At 44.4% G+C, this 22,099-nt stretch overlaps 1 protein-coding gene across 1 annotated transcript in view; it reads right to left on the bottom strand.

The window, feature by feature from the left end:
• wdfy4 (WDFY family member 4) overlaps nucleotides 1-22,099 on the bottom strand; it is a 241,555-nt gene that overhangs the window by 172,433 nt on the left and 47,023 nt on the right. The window contains exons 14-25 of the mRNA XM_078530732.1: nucleotides 19,837-19,949; nucleotides 17,101-17,326; nucleotides 14,519-14,595; nucleotides 13,050-13,268; nucleotides 9,932-10,110; nucleotides 9,068-9,299; nucleotides 8,810-8,961; nucleotides 7,557-7,668; nucleotides 3,806-3,996; nucleotides 1,267-1,419; nucleotides 832-902; nucleotides 139-300 (exon numbers count right to left, since the gene is read on the bottom strand). Coding sequence (XP_078386858.1) covers nucleotides 139-300; nucleotides 832-902; nucleotides 1,267-1,419; nucleotides 3,806-3,996; nucleotides 7,557-7,668; nucleotides 8,810-8,961; nucleotides 9,068-9,299; nucleotides 9,932-10,110; nucleotides 13,050-13,268; nucleotides 14,519-14,595; nucleotides 17,101-17,326; nucleotides 19,837-19,949 — 1,887 coding nt within the window. The remainder of the gene's footprint in view (nucleotides 1-138; nucleotides 301-831; nucleotides 903-1,266; nucleotides 1,420-3,805; nucleotides 3,997-7,556; nucleotides 7,669-8,809; nucleotides 8,962-9,067; nucleotides 9,300-9,931; nucleotides 10,111-13,049; nucleotides 13,269-14,518; nucleotides 14,596-17,100; nucleotides 17,327-19,836; nucleotides 19,950-22,099) is intronic.

Genomic DNA, 22,099 nt, shown 5'->3' with positions numbered 1-22,099 from the left:
CACAGGTAAGGTTCTGCCCTTGGGAACAGAGACAAATGAAGGAAGGGATGATTTAAAAGGAAAACATTTTCATTCATTGGACAAAAAATAAAAATCACTGGCAGCACAATTTTGTCAAATCGCCTTGCAAAGTATTACCTTAGAAGGTCTGTTGTGGTAAAGTAGCTTTTCAGCAATGCTGCGAGAATGGTGCATATGATCTGAACCTTTGACCTGGTATTATTTGGGTCATTCAGGAGAAAGACAAGTCTTGGTACTACCTGAAGCCTGTGCATGACTTCAGCATTTCTGTATCCATCACTGTAGGGAGAGGAACAAGAACACTTAGGCACTCCTTTATACTGCACAATATGAATTTAATAAGCAAGAATTTCAGATGGTTCATAGTGTGACCCAGCCCCTGACTGATATTGCCAGCCTATTAATCATAACACAGGAAACAGGAGTAATCCTTTCAGGTTTCTCGTCAAGAATTATTGTTGAAGAGATGCAATGAGATGACTCATAAAAGGGGGAAAGAAAAAGAGGAAGGGAATATAAAACAAAAAGGTAAAAAAATTAAACTCAATGTTTCATGTTCAGGATTCAGGTTCCTTCAGTCCTACCATATTCATTCCCAGTTGGAGAGAAATGACACAATGATATGGATTTCAAAAATGCAAACAGCAATATTTTCAAGTTCAAAATTAATGGATTTAATCATTTTCATATCTTCTAGGTATGCATTTAATAAATCGGTGATTTGCATTCTCCAAAGCCCTCCACAAATGCAAATACTTTAATTAAATCAACTAGCAATCAGACAACAATGATTCCTACATGTACTCTTACCTGCTTTTGAGAAGTTGCACAAAATGTCTGAAAAGCTGCAGATCGAGCATCTCTGGAGAATTCAGCCAGATCTTCAAAAGAAACAAGCAATGCCATTAATGACAATGGGAAGCCAGTTTAATGTGCTGTGGACTGCCCCAAAGCCCTGTGCACTATTGTGCCAATAGCCTTAATTCACAGGAAGCTAAAAATGGAAAGGGTGCTACCAATACATACAGTAATCAGAGCTGAAATCAGGTTTGGAAATAAAGCTAAACTGATGATAGCCAATCCACACAGCTACACCTGAAGTTAAAAGTAAATCAGGCCTGAAAACTATCTCTTGACCGCAGCTTCAAAGTGTGTGAACTTGAGCTGTGAACAGGATCGAGCTCAGTCATGATGCCCTCCACATTTGAACAGCCTGAAGTGTGAATATTTTCAAGGCATGTTTACCTCAAAATCACAGAGGAGGTCTCTGAAAGCGCTGTCGTTCCGAATTGTTGAGGTTCCTCGGCCCAGCTCTGCAGTTCCAACTATGGTCAATATAAGTTGAAAAATCCTTGCATTTAACAATCGGACCTTCCTTTTTAACAGAAGCGCTAAAAGCTATATGGAGTAGAAAAGAGTTGAATGTAACTTATAATAAACCACAACAGTAGACAGGCTGTAAGCTAACCGCACAATTTGGAGTTCGAAGTCATTAGGAGTTAAGCAGATCTGGAGTTGTTCGCAAATGAAAATGAAGCTTGTACTTCTAGTCTCCTTCAAATTCAAGTTCTGATAGTTCAAAACTCCTTTGAGCACTAACTCTCTGTTTTATGTTGCTTTACTTCAAATTATTGGATAATTTATTCTTTTTAAAACTTTGAACTTTCAGGATTAGTTTGGATGGAATTTAGTAATAATTTCTATAACTTTCACTAAATATTCCAGGATATAGAGAGTGGCTTTGATTTTATAATTAAAAAACAAATTAAATACCCACTGATTTAGTGTAACCAGCAAGTTCCTCAAGAACAAAATTTCACACATGGACCATTTTGTGACATCAATAATGAGATACAGAGATTGTGGCATAACTGATATAAATTTATATAATTAAGACATGAATTAGATGGCTGATATATGGTTATTTGGATAGTATTTGGCAACTTTTGACTCTTGTGTGCAGTACAACACAAAATCTAGCTTCTCAATTTATTATTGAGGTGTTAATGTCTTGTTTCGGGTTTAAGTGAGCTAGCAGCAGATAGACATCATTACTTATTTTTACTCCTTCCATCACCATTATCTCATTATCCCTGAAGGATGAACAGAACTTGGAACACAAGTCAATGCATGTGCTCTGTTTACAACAACAACAACAATGTGCACTTATATAGTGCCCTGATCTAATAAAATGTTCCAAGGCGCATTATGAAACAAAATGTGACACAAAAGCCACATAAGGAGATATTAGGGCAGATGACCAAAAGCTTGATCAAAGAGGTGGGTTTTAAGGAGCGGCTTAAAGGAGGGAGAAAGGTAAGGAGGGGGCAGAGAGGTTTGGGGTGGGGGTGGAGGGGGGAATACCAGAGCTCAGCACCAGGAAGCTGAAGGCACGGCCACCAGCTGGAGGGCAAATACAACCAGGGGTGCGCAGAATTAGAGGAGCACAGAGATCTTGTGGGGCTGGAGGAGATTACAGGGATAGTGAGGGGTGAGGCCATGGAGGAATTTGAAAACAGGGATGAGAATTTTAAAATCGAGACATTGTTTAACCATTGCTTATCACAGAATGGTAGCTGGGTGGCAGGAGACCCTCAGCTGATGTGGATCTTTCTCTCCTGATAAGTTGCAACTTTCCCATTTGGACCATTGTGATCATGGGTGTTTATCAGTTCACTCAACATTTGTCACCACTAAGTGACTTTATTTTGATACTGTGCATTCTTACTTATAAGGAGATCTTCAAAGTCTTCATGCTTAAACTACAAGTTTAATCATTATGTATATATAATTGGTTATTATGATGCAAGTCAGCAATTGCAACCATATCCCACCTTTCTCTCTTCTCCTCACAGGACCTCCTAGAATTTGTCTTACATATCCAACTTTAATGGTGGGAGGAGTTACAACTTGACATTCTCACAGACCAGTCCCTCAGGATCATTGCAAAGCAACTAGGGGTTTGCAATGTTTATCTAGCATTGCCTATCAGTAGTGATGGTTAAGGTGAGAGTCTTGAGTGTGTACCATCTACAAGTTGCACTGCAGCAACTCACCAAACCTCCTGCAACAGCACCTTCCAAACTCGCGACCTCTACCACCTAGAAGGACAAGGGCAGCAGACGCATGGGAACGCCACCACCTGCAAGTTCCCCTCCGAGTCACTCACCATCCTGACTTGGAAATATATCACTGTTCCTTCACTGTCGCTGGGTCAAAATCCTGGAACTCCCTTCCTAACAGCACTGTGGGTGTGTCTACACCACATGGACTGCAGCGGTTCAAGAAGGCAGCTCACCATCACCTTCTCAAGGGGCAATTAGGGATGGGCAACAAACGCTAGCCAAGCCAGCAATGCCTCCATCCCGCGAAAGAATAAACAAATTAAAACTGAGTAACTAAAGGGAACTTAAAAACCTGCAACAATCTTCAGCTCACAAGAATTCTCAGTCAGGGTCTGACTTCATTGTACCAGAAAACTTGGCTTTCACTTTAGTTTAAAAAGAGACAAGATCCTTAAGTCAATCAGTCCTTGACTGGTCTTCCATAATGTATCATTCTTGTCAAAAATACTTATGTTATGTAAACAATCTGATTGCAGAATATTTTCAATGCTTTTGCAGAGTTTAAAAAAAATCAACTCATACTTATACCCAAAACCTAAATGACTTCTTGAAATTTTATAAACTTCAAGGTTCAATTGCATTTGTTAGAATTCCATAAGACAACTTCAAAATCCTGGCTACCAATATACTTTTAAACATCTCCAAATTGGTCAATTTACCCTGTAGCCTTTGATGCGTTGCATCTCTTTTTCACACAATGTGCTGCTGTTCAGAACAGAAATCAAAACCTTAACAGCTGCGTACATCTCATGGTCATCGGACGCCATGGCAACGAGGCCTAATATCACAGCAGGACCACCGACAAACTGCAAACAATTGGCAGCCGGATTTGAAAAAAACGTTCTGACTCCTAAAAAGATAAATCATGGCAGGTGAGTGTTCGCATGCTACCGTATTCAAACCAAAATTTCAAGCACAGTGTTACACGGAGGTCAATTCTTCGCTCGTGTTGCAGAAGGAATCAGACATGGAATAAGTGACCCTGTGTGAAGGAGCTGTTTAGATCTTTCACTTGCTGCCTTGATCAGCTGAAGCAGCATGAGCCATGAATATTCTCATGCTTCCTACCAATACTAGTCATCGATGGTCCTAAACTTTTCTACAGGATGGAACTCCTAACCAAGTGGGGAATCGATCCGTCAAATGAACATACTTTTAAAAGGTTCAAACTCTGAGACCAAGTTTCTCGAGGATATTAGACTATGCACAAAGACTATTACCGAGCCAATAAACCAAAATCAACTTTTAACACGTTAATTTTTTAGTATGCTCTGGACTGGGAGTAGGACTTGCATTTACCTACCTCATTATCTACGTTAAAAAACAGTGACGGCACTTTGAAGGTGTTTCATTGGCTGTAAACTGCTTTGGGGGGGTCTTGAGGTGGTAAAATGGGCTGCTGAAATGCAGCTCTCTCTTCATGGTCAAACCATTGTACAACAAATGAATTACATATTTTTTCTGAAGCGCAGTCTTTGTTATTATGCAAGGAAATGTGGGGTCCAATTTGCACACAGTAAGGTACTTCAAACAAAGAATGAATAAATGACCAACTAATGTAGCCGTGGCAGCATTGGTTGAGGGTTAAATGTTGGTCAGGGCACCAGGAGAACTCCCTGCTCTTATTTAAATAGTTCTGCAAGACATTTACTTCCACAATACCAAGAACAAAGGGCCTCAGTCTAAAGCCCCATCTGAACGCCATCACCTGTAATACTCCCTTAGTTCTGCACTGAAACATCTGCTTAGATTGCAGACTGCAGTTCTAGAGCAGGACTTGAACTCACAACTTTCTGTTTTAGAAGCAAGATTGCTACCAATGGGGCAAGCTGGCACTATGGTGCAATATAACTGTAAACCTTAATATTAAAGGTGCTATAAATTGGGATGTGCCAGGTAAAATATTGATATATTTTGTTTTTTTAATTAAAGGATTTACTCAAAGGAAATAGAACGCAATGTAATTGCTACAATAAAATAAATCTATTCAAAATATTTCATCAAAAAGGCCTAAAAGGTCTTGATGACTTGTTTACAACAGAATGTTGTCACAGTATGGGGTAAATAATGATACAGAAATTAGGCAGGGCAATTTGTCCAGGACCTCAGTCTTTAGTAGGTCTGCTCATTACAAAGTGCACCTAGGGACCCTTTTTAGGCTCCATTCAGTCGTGCAGGGCAGATAGGGCTTTGGTTTGTCGCCTAATTCTAAAGATGAAGGGAACAATTTCCATGGACTAATTACAGCAATCAAATAAATAACGAGGATTATCTTCAAAATGACTCCCTTATCAATCTCTGTGAGCTCTCGGGCTCTTGTCAATCCTTCAGCAATACTTCCGCACCAAGCCATTTGTTAATCCCTTGTATCCTATCTGATGATAATAGTGGAGGCATCGAGCCAGAATGGCAATTTAGCCAAGATATTCCCAGCAAACTACCTTATAGAAAGATATTTGTCAGTACAAAACTACAACAATTAAACAGCGAATTCTTTCAAAGTTATAAAAAGAAGAAAAAACATGGGAAATAAGTTTAAGATAGAAAATGACTTGCAACTATGTAGTGGTTTCCACAACCTTGGGTCATCTCGGAGTACTTTTCAACCAATGAAGTACTTTTTGAGGTGTAGTCACTGTTGGAATGTAGGAAACACAGCAACCAATTTGTGCACAGCAAGCTCCCACAAACAGCAATCTCTGGCTCTTTATTGGATAGTACTACTGGGGCCTCTTACGTCAATTTGAGAGGGCAGATGAGGCCTTGTTTCAATGTCTCATTCAAAAGATGGCTCCTCAACAGTGGAGCACTCCCTCAGTACTGCAGTGAAGTGTCAGGATGGATCATGTGTTCAAGCCTCTCGTGGACTGAACCCACAAAAGCTCTGTCTCGTAGACAAGAGTGTTAACACTGAGGCACGGTTGACACAAGTTTAACCACACCATGGGCTGAAATCTCCAGTTGACGAGTGGAGGCGGGGCCCGCTCGCCGACGTGTCAAATGACGCGCGGTGACGTCGGGTGGGCTTTTCAGTTCACCGGGCCCGCAACTGAGTCGGGTGCGCGCCCGCCGAACTGTCACAGGCCTGTTAAAAACTAATTTAAACAATTAATGAGCTGTCCGTCCAACCTTAAGGTTGTCGGGCAGGCGAAGAGCCCAGGCGGCCTTCGCATTTTTCATGGAACCTCATCCATGGGCGGGGTGAGGTTTCATGAGGTGTTTAAAAATTCAATAAAATTCTTTAAATAAAAATCATTGATATATCCCAGCTCATGTGACAAAGTTTTCAAATACTTTATTTAGAAATTTTCAACTTAAACAAATCTTCCCGCGGCAGCTCTGTGCCTCAGGGAGATTTCTGCGCGTTTTCGCGTGTGCGTGAAAGAGCACAGGCCCTGACTCTCTCTCCTCCCCCCACCGCCCGCACAGGTAGCGCTGGGTCGGCCTTAATTCGCCCGCCCACGTAAAATGGCAGCGCGCCCCCGATTGGGGGCGCCGATCGGGTTCACACTCGCTCCTGCCCATCCCCGCACAACTCCCCCGACAGGGGGTGAAATTCAGCCCCATGGGATAAAAAATAAACAGTCCCCAATGCTTGGAAGTGAAACACAATGATCAAACGATGCCCCCAGTTCCTCATATGTTCCAAATTAACCAAACTGTAACTGTAGTGATTGTGAAGGTGAGCGTGTTGATCTCAGTATTTCTGGCCCAGGCTGCCCTCTTTAGACTGCTACCCAATGAGACATGTCGGAAAGGGCATGGGAGAGGAGGGAGAGAGGCCGGATGTCAGGCGTGATGTGTTCCCCCTGCACTCCCCTCGTCCCACCCCAAAAAAGAAAGACTTGCATTTATATAGCAATGACCACCAGACATCTCAAAGCGTTTTACAAACAATGAAGGACTTTTTAAAGTGCGGGCGCTTACTGTAAAGTGGAAAACATGGCAAACAATTTGCACACAGCCAGCTATACAAACAGCAGTGTGACAATCAACAGATATTCTGCTTTTGTGATGTTGATTGGGGGATAATTATTGAGCAGGAAACCCAGGGGTTAACTCTTCTCCAAAATAGTGCCACAGGGCATTTTAAACTCATCCAAGGGCCTTGACTTAACATCTCATCTTAAAGACAGTGCAGTACTCCCTCAGTACTGCACTGAAGTCTCAGCCTCAGTGCTCAAGCTCTGGTGTGGGACTTGAACCTGGCACCTTTTGCCTCAGAGGGGGAGAGTCCTACCAACTGAGCCACAGCTGGTACCCAAAGTTAAATAGCCTGATGAACCCATCATCTCAGTTTATACAAGAAGAATGTCCACTTGATAAAGTTATTTCTAACTTTGCCACACATCTATCAATCTGTTGCCCCATTAATTCTCTTTAGCATTAATATGAATTAATGTTTCTTACCAAAGAAGCTTGCAATTGGTGCCCCAATTGTCCGGGCGAGACCTGGGAGATGGTTGGCCGTATTTTTTGCCAGAACAATGGGCATTGCATCATCTCGAGACGAAATTCCCAACTGCACCAAATGGAAGGAGACGGAAACATTGCAACATTAATACCAGAAATTTGGAAAGGTTTCAGTATCTCGAGTCCTCGGTGAAGGTGCCTATCAGGGCCTAGAACGAGCACTTTTCTACAGCCTTTCAGCTGCTTTTTTCAAACACACGAGCATGATATGAGCAGGGACCGGCAGTGGCTTTGTCTGTTGCCATTGCTTCAGGATGAGGAAAGGCAAAGCTTCACATATGTGCATCCAAGCAGCAACAACTTACATTTATGGAGTGCTTTTCATGCCCCAGGCACTTCACAGGAACAATGTTCAAACAAAATTTGACACCGAGCCACATAAGGGGGTATTAGGATAGAAGATTGGTCAAAGCGGTAGCTTTTAAGAAGCATCGTAAAGGAGGATGGAGAGGTTTCGGGAAGGAGTTCCAGTGCTTGTGGCCTAGGCAGCTGAAGGCAAAGCGCCAATGGTGGGGGAAGAAAATCACGGACATGCAAGAGGCCTGAACAGGAGGAGTACTGAGGGCTGCAGGCTTATGGATTGAATAATTCCAAACAGCTTCCAAGAAGCAAAGAAATTTTTGAGGGGTAAAAAAAGTTAATAGGATATTCAGTCCTTTTTAACCTTTATAACCTTATACAGCTGCTAGGAAGGTCAAACCATAGATGCTTACAGCACAAAAACAGACTGCGCCAGCCTTTTGCTGGTGAAATAAAAGACTAGTTCCATTGTTCTACTCCTTCCTCATATCCCTTTATCTTTGTTTGCTCCAACGTTACTTAGTTCTTCTTTAAAAGATACGGAAATCTCTGCCTCCACCGTCTCTTGTGGCAAAGCAGCCCCATGATCTGGAAACCGTGTAAACAAATTCCTCCTGATGCCTTTTCTCAATCGCAGTGACAATCTTAGACTGATGATACCTCATCACTGGCTCCCCAGCCAAAGGAAATCGGTTTTTGTTTTTTGCTTTTTAGGCTACCTCCTCAAAAATTTTTGAAAAAAAAAAACTCGATTAAATCTTCTCTTAGCCTTCTCTGATCCAATGGAAATAGCTCTGGTCCCAATTATATAGTTGCTTTTGAATGAGTTGCCCCTCATTTTAAATTCGATAAACCATAGCATAGTTTGTAAAGCAAATTAGTGAACATACCTCACTTGATATTAATCGGCTGTCCACTTCATTATAATTATTTCTTATATCTGTAACGGTCATCACAGCTGATGATGCTACATTGATACCAAAGGATACCTTCTCTTCTGGCACTAGCACTGAAGGCACTGGCATCTTGGCTAAATCATCGCCTGTAGTATAAGAAATGATTTTTTTTTAAAACAAAAGCAAAATGAAGAGATTCTAGGTAGAAAGTGAAGTACATCCGAATTTTGAATCCATATATTATCCACCTACCTGGCGAATAAACAGATTGAAAGTTTCCTAGATAGCTTGGTCCCAACTGATAAATGAGTTGAACAGTTTCGGGAAGAGTCACCTCTTCAAACAGGCACGTTGGGCCCAGACGCCAGACTAGAGAGGACCATCGCTTCCAGATCTGGGGGGTTCCAATAATTCCATGCACGTCGATGACAGCTGACGAATCCAAGGAAAAATGCGTTCCTGGAAATGTCTGAATGTACTGTATCTGTTAACAGGGAGGCAGAATGACAGTAAAGAATTCACAATATACCACAGCGTTAGGTAAAGCCTTACCTTCTAGTTTACTACAATGTGTTCATGATTTTCTATTCGCTTGCTGATGGGGGAAATCCCTTCCATTTCCTCAGGCCTTTAGTCAAGTATAAGATACACCTGTACATTGGTATTTAACTAACCGAGTACTTTGATGATCTTCCTCTTTAAAGCAAGCATCCCTGGAGTATTCCACACATCTATACATATTATTAAAGATTTTATACAGGGTGTACAATTCCTGCCCACAAATCCTACTTTCTACTGAAACAGGGTAACTGCCTAAGATGGGACCAGGGCATAAAATTGTCCATTAGCATGAAAAGGTTTTTGAAACTTGATTTGTGGAGCCTGGCAAGAAGTAAAATGACGCAAGTATGAGACTTTTAGTGTTCTGAAATACTGGGGGAAGAGTTCTGCAAAATGACCCATCCGCAAACTGTTACTTTGTCTGAATATTAGAATCTTTCACCAGAGAAATAATCAGCGATTGCCTTTTACAATGCTAAATTATACGTGTTTGCAATGGAAACTGGACGTTTATAAAATTACCATTCATTCGAAATTAAAAGCCACATCACCCACCTTTGCAGTTCCTACGAGGTTCCCGTTTAAATATGCCAGCACGGTGGTGTTCTTTCGAGCGTCCTTGCTCAGCACCACAGCTAAATGGTGCCACTGACCGACAAGTAAGTACTTGGAGACGTCGAACTCAACAGAGGTTAGCGCAGAAGACTGCTGGGTCTGACTTGACTCATTCCAATCTGAAGTGCACATTAACCAAGAAAAATAATTATTCAGGTGGTGGTAGGAAGCAGATTTTATTTAGAGTTGAAGTACATGGTGGAAAGCAACAACTTGAGCCATTTCTCTGGGGCCGATCACTTATCAGGAGCTTTTTTAGGCCAATCTGTACCATGTTGTGTTGGAGGACGTGGGAAACCAACACATTGGCCGGAATTTTCCATCTTCTCACGCCGGCAGGGTCTTCCGGTCTCGCTGATGTGACCGGAGATTTCAGTGGAACGCCGGCCCTGCTATGGGGGAACGCGCTGCAGGGGCGCCGGAAGATTCTGGCCATTGAGTTTCAGGCCTCAGCTATGCCACTGGAAAGAGCTGCGGTGTGAAGGGAGTAGCTTCCTCCAGGGGAAGGCAAGGGGAACCGGAACATAAGCCTTTACAGGTAGTTCTCAGGGGTATGTCCTTGAAGCAAGTTGAAGGGCGCCATTAGCAGAGTTGGCTGACTATCCTCCGAATGTTGGGTCGGGGTAATTATGAATCGAAGAAAACCCAATGTGACAAATACAGGCAGTGGGGGTAAATCTGGAGTCTCCCCACTCTGAACTCCAACAAAAATGGAGGCAACCAGAGGGTGCTTGACTTGTAGGGACGCGTGGTGTGGCAAAGCAAACATTTCACAGAAGAGTCCTGCGCCATTGCGGTATCTCTAAGTACCTGACAACAGGGAGTTGGGTGATGTCTTGGAGGCAAATGCCATTGGCACCAACTCCAGGCACAGGGACGGGCAGGCAGAGCTGAAACATTGTCAGACAGGCAGGTAATGAGTGTCTAATTTTTACTCTCAAGAGGTAACAGCAAGTTAGTGCTGATTCCCTGCATGTTGAACACAGCATCTATTATCACTTTAAGCTGAGGGCTGCCACTCCAGGTTAGCTTCCTCATGGAGGTTCTCACTGTCTCAGCTGCATTCAAGCCCCACTTTGCTATCATTTCAACCCCTGTGTAAGTCCACGTGTATCCACACCTCCATAGACAGAGGCTTGTTTTTCTTTATTTGGGAGCATGGCAATGATTTCTCTGGTTTATTGCTTATCACTACACAAGCACCACGGAAATTCTGCAATTCCACATTAAACCCACAAGTCATAAATAGCATCAATTATGTGAGCAAAAGAGGTCAACAGGTCAAGTCGCTTGAAGACGAGAAAGAAGTTGGCGAGCCTCCAATTCAACACACAATGAAAACAATTGCTTCGGTATCTTCATAAAGGCTTCGTGAGTTTGCAATATTTATATATCTAGTAATCTAAGAACTGACAATGTAGCTAGAATGTTGCTTATCTATTTACCTCATCGCTCTTAGCGAGACATAGCTCTGTGCCAATTATCTGCCATGTTTCCTACATTTACAACAGTGAATACACTTCAAAAGTACTTCGTTGGCTGGTGATGTGGCTTGACCCCGATGTTGTGAAAGGCACTATATAAATGCAAATCTTTCTTTCTTCCTTTGATACAGTGTGGCAAATGGCAGCTCATTTCAACACTGCACTGACCATACTTCTGTCTAGACATTAAAAAATAAGTACCATCGCTGTTTCCTCCACATGAATATATGGTTGATGTGCCTCTAGCAAGTATGCTTCATTCCTATTTTGTAAGAATGTATGTGCGAGCCCAAATGAGGGTGCAGAGTGCAGGAGTGGATCTTACTATGTATCAGTTTGCTCATCTTGAGCTGCCAGACCCTCCTGTCTCCCACCCACATCGTTAGGCAACATTGCGTGTCACTGAATTAAGGAATGAAAAATAAACTGAAGTCTCAGCACTCTAGTTCCCAAAATCCTGAGTAAAATTAAAACCGTAAATTATTTACACATCTACGCATGATTGCGCTGAATAGAATAATATTGAAGTGGGAAAAGTTTAAATATTTCAGGAGGGCTACTAATTACTCTATGTCACTTGGCATAATTCTTGCTACAGTAAAGGGATGCCTCTCCCCCTACTGAAAACTTGCTGAGCTACTGGAGAAAGTGTAAAAAAGATTCACTAGAATGATAGCAGAGCTGAGTGGTTACGCCTATCAAGATAGCTTGAACAGATTGGGGCTCTTTCTCTAGAAAAGGGAAGACTGAGGACTTGATGGAGAGCTTCAAGGTTGCGAAAGTGTTTGATAACGTGGACATAGAAAGAGCGTTTCCACTTGTTGTTAGACCTGAACTAGGATGGTCACTAGTAAATCTAATGGGGAAGTCAAGAAAAGCTTATTTAACCAAAGAGTGGTTAGAATGTGGAACTCAGTATCTACCAAAGGAAGTAGGGGAGGTGAACAGCATAGATGCATTCAAGGACAAGCTATATGAGGGAGAAAGGGGTTCAGTGAAGATGGCTGGGAGGAGGCTATTGTGGAACATAAGTGCTGGCCTGGACCAGTTGGCCTGTTTCTGTGTTATGAATACTTTGCAACTTTGTACAGTTCCATGAGCTTCCACTCCCATACCATCCAATATTTTCCTTCCATGGTATTTCTTATCTGTAAGCCTGGTTTGTGCACATTACCAGGCTTCTTAACCATAGGGTCATAGCCTTCCCAGAATGAAAAAAAACAGTAAAAGCTGGGAAATAAAGAGTACAGGTCTGAACTGTTTTATCCTTCCGGGTTGCCCTTTACACTTCCCAGCAAGCTAGGCCACTGGATAGTGATGAGGGGCAACAGCCCTTGTCCAACTACCCCTCCTCAATACAGGGCAACTGATGCCTATTGCAGCCGTGCTCTCACTACCCTGATTGAGACTAACTGCAGATCAAACATGGGATCTTCCTTCACTACATAGTTGGCTTCTACAGTAAGAAAAGCATTTACTAGTTGAGTAGCTAACAGAACTGCTAAGGGACAGAATGGCAACCTTCTGACACCAATTACAAATTCACTGATTTCACCATTATAATCAAGGGTTACCCAAGGGTTCAAACACTTCCTCCTGAGTGGAAATGACCAACTGCTTCTCCGGTGCTGAAATTCTGATCGACAAACAAGTGAAATCTTCCTCTATCTTCGAAGTGTGGCGGAAGAGTGTGAGAAAGCGAATGGGATGAGCTTCGAAAGCAGAACTGAAGCTGACGATGGTGAACCACGTGGAGTACGTGAAGCCAGCAGGTGGTGGAAACCCCCGGCAACCTAAGAGCAAGAAGGAAGCCAGGTCAGGAAAGCAGAAGTCAAACCAGTAAAGCCTGTTTTGCATTCTTGCTCAGCTTCTCAGAGCGGGTAAAGGCGGTGGGTGGTATGTGCCACGCTCCTCCTGCATGTCTGTCATGTGGTGTTGGCACCAAGGCTCCATCTGCTCAGTCGTGTGCTGCAGTCATCTTCTACCATGTTATTGGCCCATAACCTCGGAGCTCCAGGGTGTCGTATTGAGGGAGGCTACCCCAAAGATGCGCTGGGTAATCCCCTTCGGAAGTTCACAGGTAAGGTTTGCACAGCCATTGCCCGGAACTTCAACCTTTCCCTGGGAAATTTCCCTGCACTGGGAACCATCCAAAAATGTGATTTAAATCGCAAACTTCGGATGGTTCCGACTGGAACCAATAGTTACACAGAAAAAGTTAGAAGAATTAAAGCCTCTTTTAACTTTTGGGTAACTATTGTACAGACCCACACTGGCCTCCCCATGAGACTCCCCCCCCACATCCTCAACTACTCCCCACCACGGAACTCTCCCAATACCCCGACCCCCCCTGGGGGTCTCCTCCCACCCCCCGGACTCTGCCCTGACAGGACATCCCCCACCCCCTGAGCACCCCCCCAGGGGTCTCCCCTATCCCCTTGCCTACCCCCACAAAGGACTGCACCCTCTGACAGGAATTCCCCAACCCACGGGGGTTCTTTCACTTCTGCCTGACCAGGCCCGCCTCTCACACCCTCCACTTCCCCCACCCTGACAGGACTGACTCTCACCCCCAAACCCGCCCCCAGGCCCGACCTCACCCCCACCCCGCCGAGGCCCAACACCCCCCCCGCCAACCCAAGGCCTGACCCCACCCAAGGTATGATACCCTCTCCACCACCCTTCCCTCAAGGCCCAACACCACCCCACCTCCAGGCCCAACACTCTCCCCCACCCCCCCTGAGGCCCGACACCATCCACAACTCGCCACCCCCAACCCAAGGCCCGACATCGTCCCCCCACCAACCCCCCAACCCTTCCTCCCCTCCCCGAGGGCTGACACTCTTCCCCCAAGCCCAAGGACTGACACAACCTGACCCGAGGTTCAACACCACCCCTGCCATTCGCAATAACAATTAAAAAGTACAAAAGTCATCGGGGGAAATGATTTGACCGAAGAATCTCTGCCATGCCTATTAGCACTGCGCTAATAAGCATATAAACAGAGCAATTACAAGAAAACAAAATATAGAAAACTTCTTACCATCTCCAATCCCACCAGCAATTGGGGATTCTGCATTAACCCCCATTACTGTCGCCAGTGTAGGTAATAAACAGCACCTAGTAAAACAGAGAGAGAGTTAGGCCTGCAGTCAAGAACTGACAACATCTGAGATCATTCTCCCCTTCTAATTTAATTTCATTTTACATTTGTTGCTCTTTAGCTCTCCTTGGGCTTCACACTTTCCCAGTACCTTCATGCTCAACAGCTAGTCCTGCTCTCCAGTCTGCCACTGGCAGAGGTGCAAAACCCCACGTGAGTTGTTGCTCTCTCACCCTTCCTTCCATCTTGTGGTGAAGTACCCCCCCGCCCAGTCACCATAGGTAACATCAGGAACATGTCACATGGGCATGAAGGTGCCATCCTCTCTGCCTCTGTCGCTCCTTTCAGATGCCCTGCGGCCTGAATTTTCAGCTCAGCAGGTGGGCCCGATCGGCGGGCCCAGGATCGGCTGGGAAACGGGTCACCAACCGCTATCGGTCCCCGCGCGCGATTTCACGCCGGCTGGCCAATAGACAGCCAGCCGGTGTGAAGCGCACGCTGAAAAGCTCAGCGCTGCCGGGGTGGGGGCAAGGAAGAGGGCGGGCGATGACGTCAACGTGGGCACGGGGCCTGCCGGGCAGAGAGCTGCCTCAGGGAGCTGAAGAGCTGAAAAAGCAAAAATGAAGGTTTCAAAAGCTGGGGGGGATAAAAAAGTATCGACGCATCACAATCAATCACCTGAAAATTTAGCCGCTGAAAATGCTGTCCACAGAAATTTATTGGTATTTTATTTCATCACGGAAATCTCATCCCACCCGTGGATGAGGCTTGATGAAAAATACAACGGCCGATTAGCCCGTCCGCCAACCGTGAGGTTAGACGGGCAACGAAAGAAATCGGAGTAAATTGCGTTGTCGATAAGGCCTGTCTCTGAACAAGCTTCGCCAGCCCGACATGCAATAGCCATCACAGGCTTTGCTGTGGAAACTTTGCAAATGGGGCAGCGAAGCTTATTTAGAGGATGCACGCACTAAAAGCTCCTTCAGCAAACCTACAACCCTCCCTCAACCAGAAGAGCAGGGGGCAGCAGAGACATGGCGAGGCCAATACCTCCGAGCTCCCCTGCAAGTCACACGCCATCCTGCCTTGGACAATATAATCATGGCTCCTTCATCATCGCTGGGTCAAAACCCTGGAACTCCCAACCCAACAGTGCGGTGGGAGCCCCTTTGCTACATGGACTGCAGGAGTTTAAAGAGGTCCACCACCATCTTCTAAGGTCAACGAGCGCGGGCCAGTAAATGCCATCCCTGCCAGCAATGCCCATACCCCCAGAATGAGTTTTTTTTTTAAAATGCTGGGCGCAGGCTGCTTTATTCTCACACCTACCCAAGCAGTTTGCTTTGCTTATATGTGCGGCATTATTGTTAAATACCGTGCGCCAATCTGGCTTTGGACTGGCAAAAAATTGGCAATCCTCCTCTCACAATATGAAAATTCAATGCACGCAAACAGCGAGGCACCATCACAGCTCTAATCTCCTTTCCTTTGGATCCACCATCTGCTGACACACCACACACTCGGAGCTAATATCTGTAATTACAACACTGGGACTGCTAGACCTTGAACAGAAGCCAGGTTCAAAATACCATCACTGGGCTACTTGTCATTTCACAACTGGCTGACTGATGAAAAGTATCGAACCCAGCACCAGACTAAAGTTCCATCTTGCTGTTGTCTTTAGGAATCAGGCCTCCAGGTTATTCATTTTCCTGACGGCCCTCACTGAATGACAACACTCCTTCCCCACCCTCTGACCCAGAAGGTCGTCAGTTGAAGCCCCACTCCAGAGGCTTGAGCACATAATCCATGCTAACACTTCTGTGCAATACTGAGAGAGCTCTTTTGGATGGGGCATTAAACAGAGGCGCTATTTTCTCTTTCAGGAGGATATAAAAGATCCCGTGGCGCTATTCAAAGACTGGTCATGGCCAGTATTTATCCCTCAGTCAACACCGTTGAAACAGGTTATTATTGCTGTTTGTGGGACCTTGCTGTGTGTCAATTGGTTCCGTGTTTCCCCACTTAAAAACAGCGACTCCATTTCAAAAGTGCTTCATTTGGTGTGTAGCTCTTTGGGAAGCGAAAAGCACTATATAAATCTTTTCTTTATAGTCCTTCAACATCAAGTCGCTCAGCTCATCCTCAATTTCTTCACTGATCACGTTTCACGTTTGCCCCTCCTTCCTAATTCTTTATTCGCCAATCGAAAAGCAATTGGGTGGCTATCTGAAAAGGGAGAATGTGCAAGGTTACGGGGATAAAGCAGGGGACTAGGTAGGACTAGGTAGAACGCTCTTTCAGAAAGCCAGTGCAGCCTCGATGGGCCTCCTGCACCATAAAGATTCTGTGGTTTGCCAACTTCAATTTTGACTTTAGGCTTTTATTTAATTATATACGTGCCAAGCAGCACCTCTCGCAGGTGAACACACTTTTACCGGAGTTATATCTGTTAGCCGTGTTAGACGGTGATCACTGCCATACTGGCTATGTTCTTAGTGATTTGTATCTATGTTTCATACCCATAGCCAACGATGGACATGTCAAACTCTACAAAGGAGGGCGCAGTGGATGATTTGGTTGGGTGGAAACTCCGAGAAGACATCATGGAGACTAAGCTCATGACACGATGCCATGGTATTGCATTATGTCTTGACAGGTGGGATAAACTGAATCCCCATATTGGTCTGTTCTTTGCAACAAGTGACCCTCTCCGGGCGGAGTTTCCTCTCCACCCCGAGTCTGTCTCTGAAACAGAAGAAGAAGGCTATGCATTAAGATTCGAACACTGTTTGCAATAGAATGTACTCATCGACCTCACTTAAATTAACCGTTTTAAATGCATTTAAACAAGTAAGCTAGAAACATGAATTAATGAGCAGTTACCAAGTCAATTATTACTGATAACTAACAGACTGGCCAGTGAAGACAAAGCTGCTGTTATTCAATATGTAAGTCAATAGAAATTGATTTTTATTTTCCATGCATTTGCATGATTGAGAAATCTATAATCTGCCTTTACTTAATGTTTAAAATGAATAAATTTCATTACATTTGACAAAAATTGAAATGAATTGTTGAAGAATGCAGGTATGACAATTGCTGCTAACATTCAGGTGGTAAAGAAATCTGGGCCTTTGAACAAGTCTATTCTGCTGAAAAGATTATTTGCGCGGTTCCTGATTTGCAGGCACCTGTCCTCAAACAGCTTTCATTTCAACCTGCAACAGGGGTTTTAAAATTTAATCCTGTTCATTATTTGCATCGTGAAAATGTTGGCTGATTCAGCGCAAGGAGGAAGAACAATCAAATAAACCGAGCGGAAAAAAAAATAAACCTAACAAATTGAACCCATGAGCACTTTGTACATGAAGGAATGCGTTCTGCCGGTCAAGATATATATTTGTATAAGCCACTGCTATTTGGCATGAATTCTAATTATACAACATGGATCATTTTTGCTTAATGATAATGCACTTTATTAAGCTTGTTCAAGTAAGCTCCATCTTTACATTTTGTACTTTCACCTCCCATTCTTAACCTTAACTCTCAACCAACGTCCAAAACAAATGATCCAGCAATTTTTCTCATTGTTGTCTCTGGGAGCTTCCTGTGGGTAAATTGGCTGCCAAGTTCCCTACGTCACAATAGCAACTACACTTCAAATGCACTTCATTGGTTGCAAAGTGCTTAGGGAGCATCCTGATAAGACCATAAGACATAGAAGCAGAAATTAGGCCATTCGGCCCATCGAGTCTGCTCCGCCATTCTACCATGGCTGATAAGTTTCTCAACCCCATTCTCCCGCCTTCTCCCCGGAACCTTTGATCCCCTTACCAATCAAGAACCTGTCTATCTCGGTCTTAAATACACTCAATGACCTGGCCTCCACAGCCTTCTGTGGCAATGAATTGCATACATTCACCACTCTCTGGCTAAAGAGGTTTCTCCTCATCTCTGTTCTAAAAGGTCTTCCCTTTACTCTGAGGCTGTGCCCTCGGGTCCTAGTCTCTCCTACTAATGGAAACCTCGTCCCCACGTCCACTCTATCCAGGCCTTTCAGTATTCTGTAAGCTTCACAAAGGGCATGATAAAAATACAAGCATTTTTTCCTGAGAACAGTAAATTAGGGACTCAGCAGTAAAAATAATTTTCATTATCTGGCCATTTGAAATAAGTGACTGAAACACGAGAAACAGATGAGTGATCTCAAAGAGCTAAAGCCAATGGTGAAAAAAAGGTGAAAGGTATAGCCTAAGACAAAAGCAAAATACTGCGGATGCTGCAAATATGAAATAAAAAATAAAAGCAGAAAATGCTGGGAAAAACTCAGCAGGGTTGACGGCATCTGCAGAGATAGGAGCAATGGGCAGGATTTTATGTTTGTCGGGCGAGCACAGGACCGACCCGATCGGGTGCAAAATCACGCACGACGACGTTGGCCGAGCACCCCGACCTCATCGCGCACTCTCGTGATCTTTCGGTCGCCCGTTAACTGACCAGCCAACGTGAAGTCACGGTCAGGGCCCGGTCGCTGGCCGCAGTCCGTTTCGCTGCTGCTCCCAGGCCCGCTCGCCCGGCGAAGGGAAAATCCTGCCCGGTGTTTCGAGTCACCACAGCTCTTCTTCTGAGCCAAATAGAAGTAGAAATGGTTTGGAATTTATACTGCTTAGCGGGCAGTGGAGCAGGTAAAGCAGGATAGAAGGTCAGCGACAGTTGGGGCCTAGGAGAGATTGACAAAGATGTCATGAGCGCAAGACAAAGGGAGTGTTAATGGTCGTGGTGAAGACAATAGAAGGTGCTGAAAGTGGCATAAAGGTAAGAAAGCAGCAGGTGTTAATGGCAGAACAAGGGTCAGCACGACTGAAAGAACAACATGGAATAAGTACCGGGTGGCCTTTTTGTGGTGGGTGGGGTTGGAGGAGGGGCAATGGTAGGGGAAAAAGGATAAAAAAGGGGGATAAAAAAGATATATCCTCTTTTAAAAGACAATTGTTAAAAATTTAAAATTTAAAAGACCTTTGTTAGCTGTAAAGTTCAGCTGAAAGGTGTTTATTCTCAGATGCAACACTTTTTGTCAGCCGACATGCTAACTCTACAAGAGTCAGGCTTTGAGAGTAAATAACAAATGAGATAACTGAATATCATGTCTGCACAGTGCTGACCTGGTACCAATTTAAGAGGAGCCACCATTCCTCACAACACTTGGAATGTTCCGGCTCCTGTCATTGTTACCCCCCCCACTGTCATGTGCTTACCTCTGGGACCAATCTGCCGGCAGGAAAGATCGGTCTGATGTCTACCAGATGAGTCACACATTTGGGTCTTTCCAACTCTACAATTCAAGGGCTCACCAAGGCGCAAGAACTGTCTGTGAATTGTAAATCAGAAGGCAGTAGAATCACAGAAACATAGCACGCGGATACAGCACAAAAGGAGGCCATTCAGCCCATCATGTGCATGCCAGCTCTTTGTATCCAATTAATCCCACATCCGAGCTCTTGTCCAATAGGCCTGTGTTATTGAGGCTGAACCTCTTTTGGAGGCCGGCTTTCTGGCAATTTCATGAAAGTTAACAGTTTCCTGAAAACTTAAAATGCCTCATTCTTCCAGTGAGGCGTTGAGCTAAAACTTCTTTCAACTGCCTGGCATGGCTGGTTCAGGCACACCTCAGGGGTCCCGTTGGGATTGGAAGATAGGCGGGAAGCTCCCCCGGGTTCCTGGCCAAAATTCCTCCCACAGCAAACCCCAGCTAAACTAGATTAGCTGATTATTCCCACTTGTGGGATCTTGCTGTGCACTAAATGGCTAACCTGTTTCCTTGGGTTTCGGCCGCTGGGCTTCGAAGAAATCCAGTGGCGCCAGAAGCATTTTAAGATTTTCCGAGGGATGTGGTAAGGTGTTATGTAAACGCAAAACTTTTGTCGCCACAACTGTCAGAATTAGGAAGCAACAATACTTCTTCTTATCAAATACAAAAGCAAAGGCTGCTGGAAATCAGAACTAAAAACAGAAAATGCAGGAAAAACTCAGCAGGTAGGGCAGCATCTGTGGAGAGAGAAAAAGAATCAGCATTTCAAGTCCAACTTGACTCTTCTTTGGAACAAAGTTGTAGTGTAGGAAAGCCGTAGGCAACTTATGCACAGAAAACTCCAACACACAAACAGCATTGTAATGATGGCCAGGGAAAATATTGCCCAGGGACACAAGGATAGAGAGTACATGGGCATCAGAGTCCTCCTGCTTCTCCACTGATTACTCTTTCACTATCAGGAAGTAACATAATCAGCAAGAGACCTGGGCCAGTCTTTGTTTTAAATGCATTCATGGAATGTGGGCTTCGCTGGCTGGGCCAGCATTTATTGCCCATCCCTAATTGCCCCTGAGGAAGGTGGTGGTGAGCCGCCTTCTTGAACCGCTGCAGTCCGTGTGGTGTCAGCACACCTATGGCACTGTTAGGGAGGGAGTTCCAGGATTTTGACCCAGTGACAGTGAAGGAACGGCAATATAACTCCAATTCAGGACTTGAAGGGGAACTTTCCCGGTGGTGGTGTTCTCATGTATCTGCTGCCCTTGTCATTCTAGGTGGTTGGAAGTCACAGGTTTAGAAGGTGCCGTCGCAGGAACCTTGGTGAGTTCCTGCAGTGCATCTTGTAGATGGTACACACTGCTGCCACTGTGCGTCTGTGGTGGAGGGAGTGAATGTTTAAGGTGGTGGGTGGGGTGCCAATCAAGCGAGTTGCTTTATCCTGGATGGTGTCAAGCTTCTTGAGTGTTGTGGGAGCTGCACTCATCCAGGCAAGTGGAGAGTATTCCATCACACTCCTGACTTGTGCCTTGGAGATGGTGGATGGGCTTTAGAAAATCAGGAGGTGAGTTACTCGCTGCAGGATTCCCAGCCTCTAACCTGCTCTAGTAGCCACAATATTTATATGGCTGGTCCAGTTCAGTTCCTGGTCAATGGTAACCCTGCAGGATGCTGATAGTTTCCAAAAATTGTAACCATCAGTGGAGCTGGGTTGGAATTGACAAGGCTCTGGATGAGGGAACCAGCACCGTGCCAAAAGAGCAAGAGATTCTTGCACTCAACTGTAAAATTTATCACTGACATTAATATTTACAACACCTCTTTGCCTTACAAGCACACTGCCCCAGTAAAATTGCCATTTCATTGTAAGAAACTGACATAAGCAGCAGGTTTTAATAAGAGCAATTCTCTGGCAGCTAACATAAAATGGAATCCCAAGGTCTTCTATAAGCATGTAAATAATAAAAAGGTGATAAAAGAAAGAGTAGGGCCAATTAGGGGCAAAAAGGGGACTTGCATGTGGAGGTTGGAGAAATAGCGGAGGTGTTGAACGAGTACTTTGTATCTGTTTTTACAAAGGAAGAACTTGCTACCTAGGCCAAGGTGAGAGAGGAAGTACCTGGTACACTAGAAGAACTTTGATTCGAGAGGAAGGAGGTATTGGAAAGGCTATCTTTACTTAAAATACATAAGGTACCAGGACCGGATGGGAT

This window comes from Cetorhinus maximus, chromosome 27 (assembly GCF_964194155.1).
Source record: "Cetorhinus maximus chromosome 27, sCetMax3.hap1.1, whole genome shotgun sequence".
NCBI classification, from domain to species: domain Eukaryota; kingdom Metazoa; phylum Chordata; class Chondrichthyes; order Lamniformes; family Cetorhinidae; genus Cetorhinus; species Cetorhinus maximus.
The sequence above is the reverse complement of the archived record's forward strand: the minus strand, read 5'-3'. Positions and strand labels throughout refer to the sequence as shown.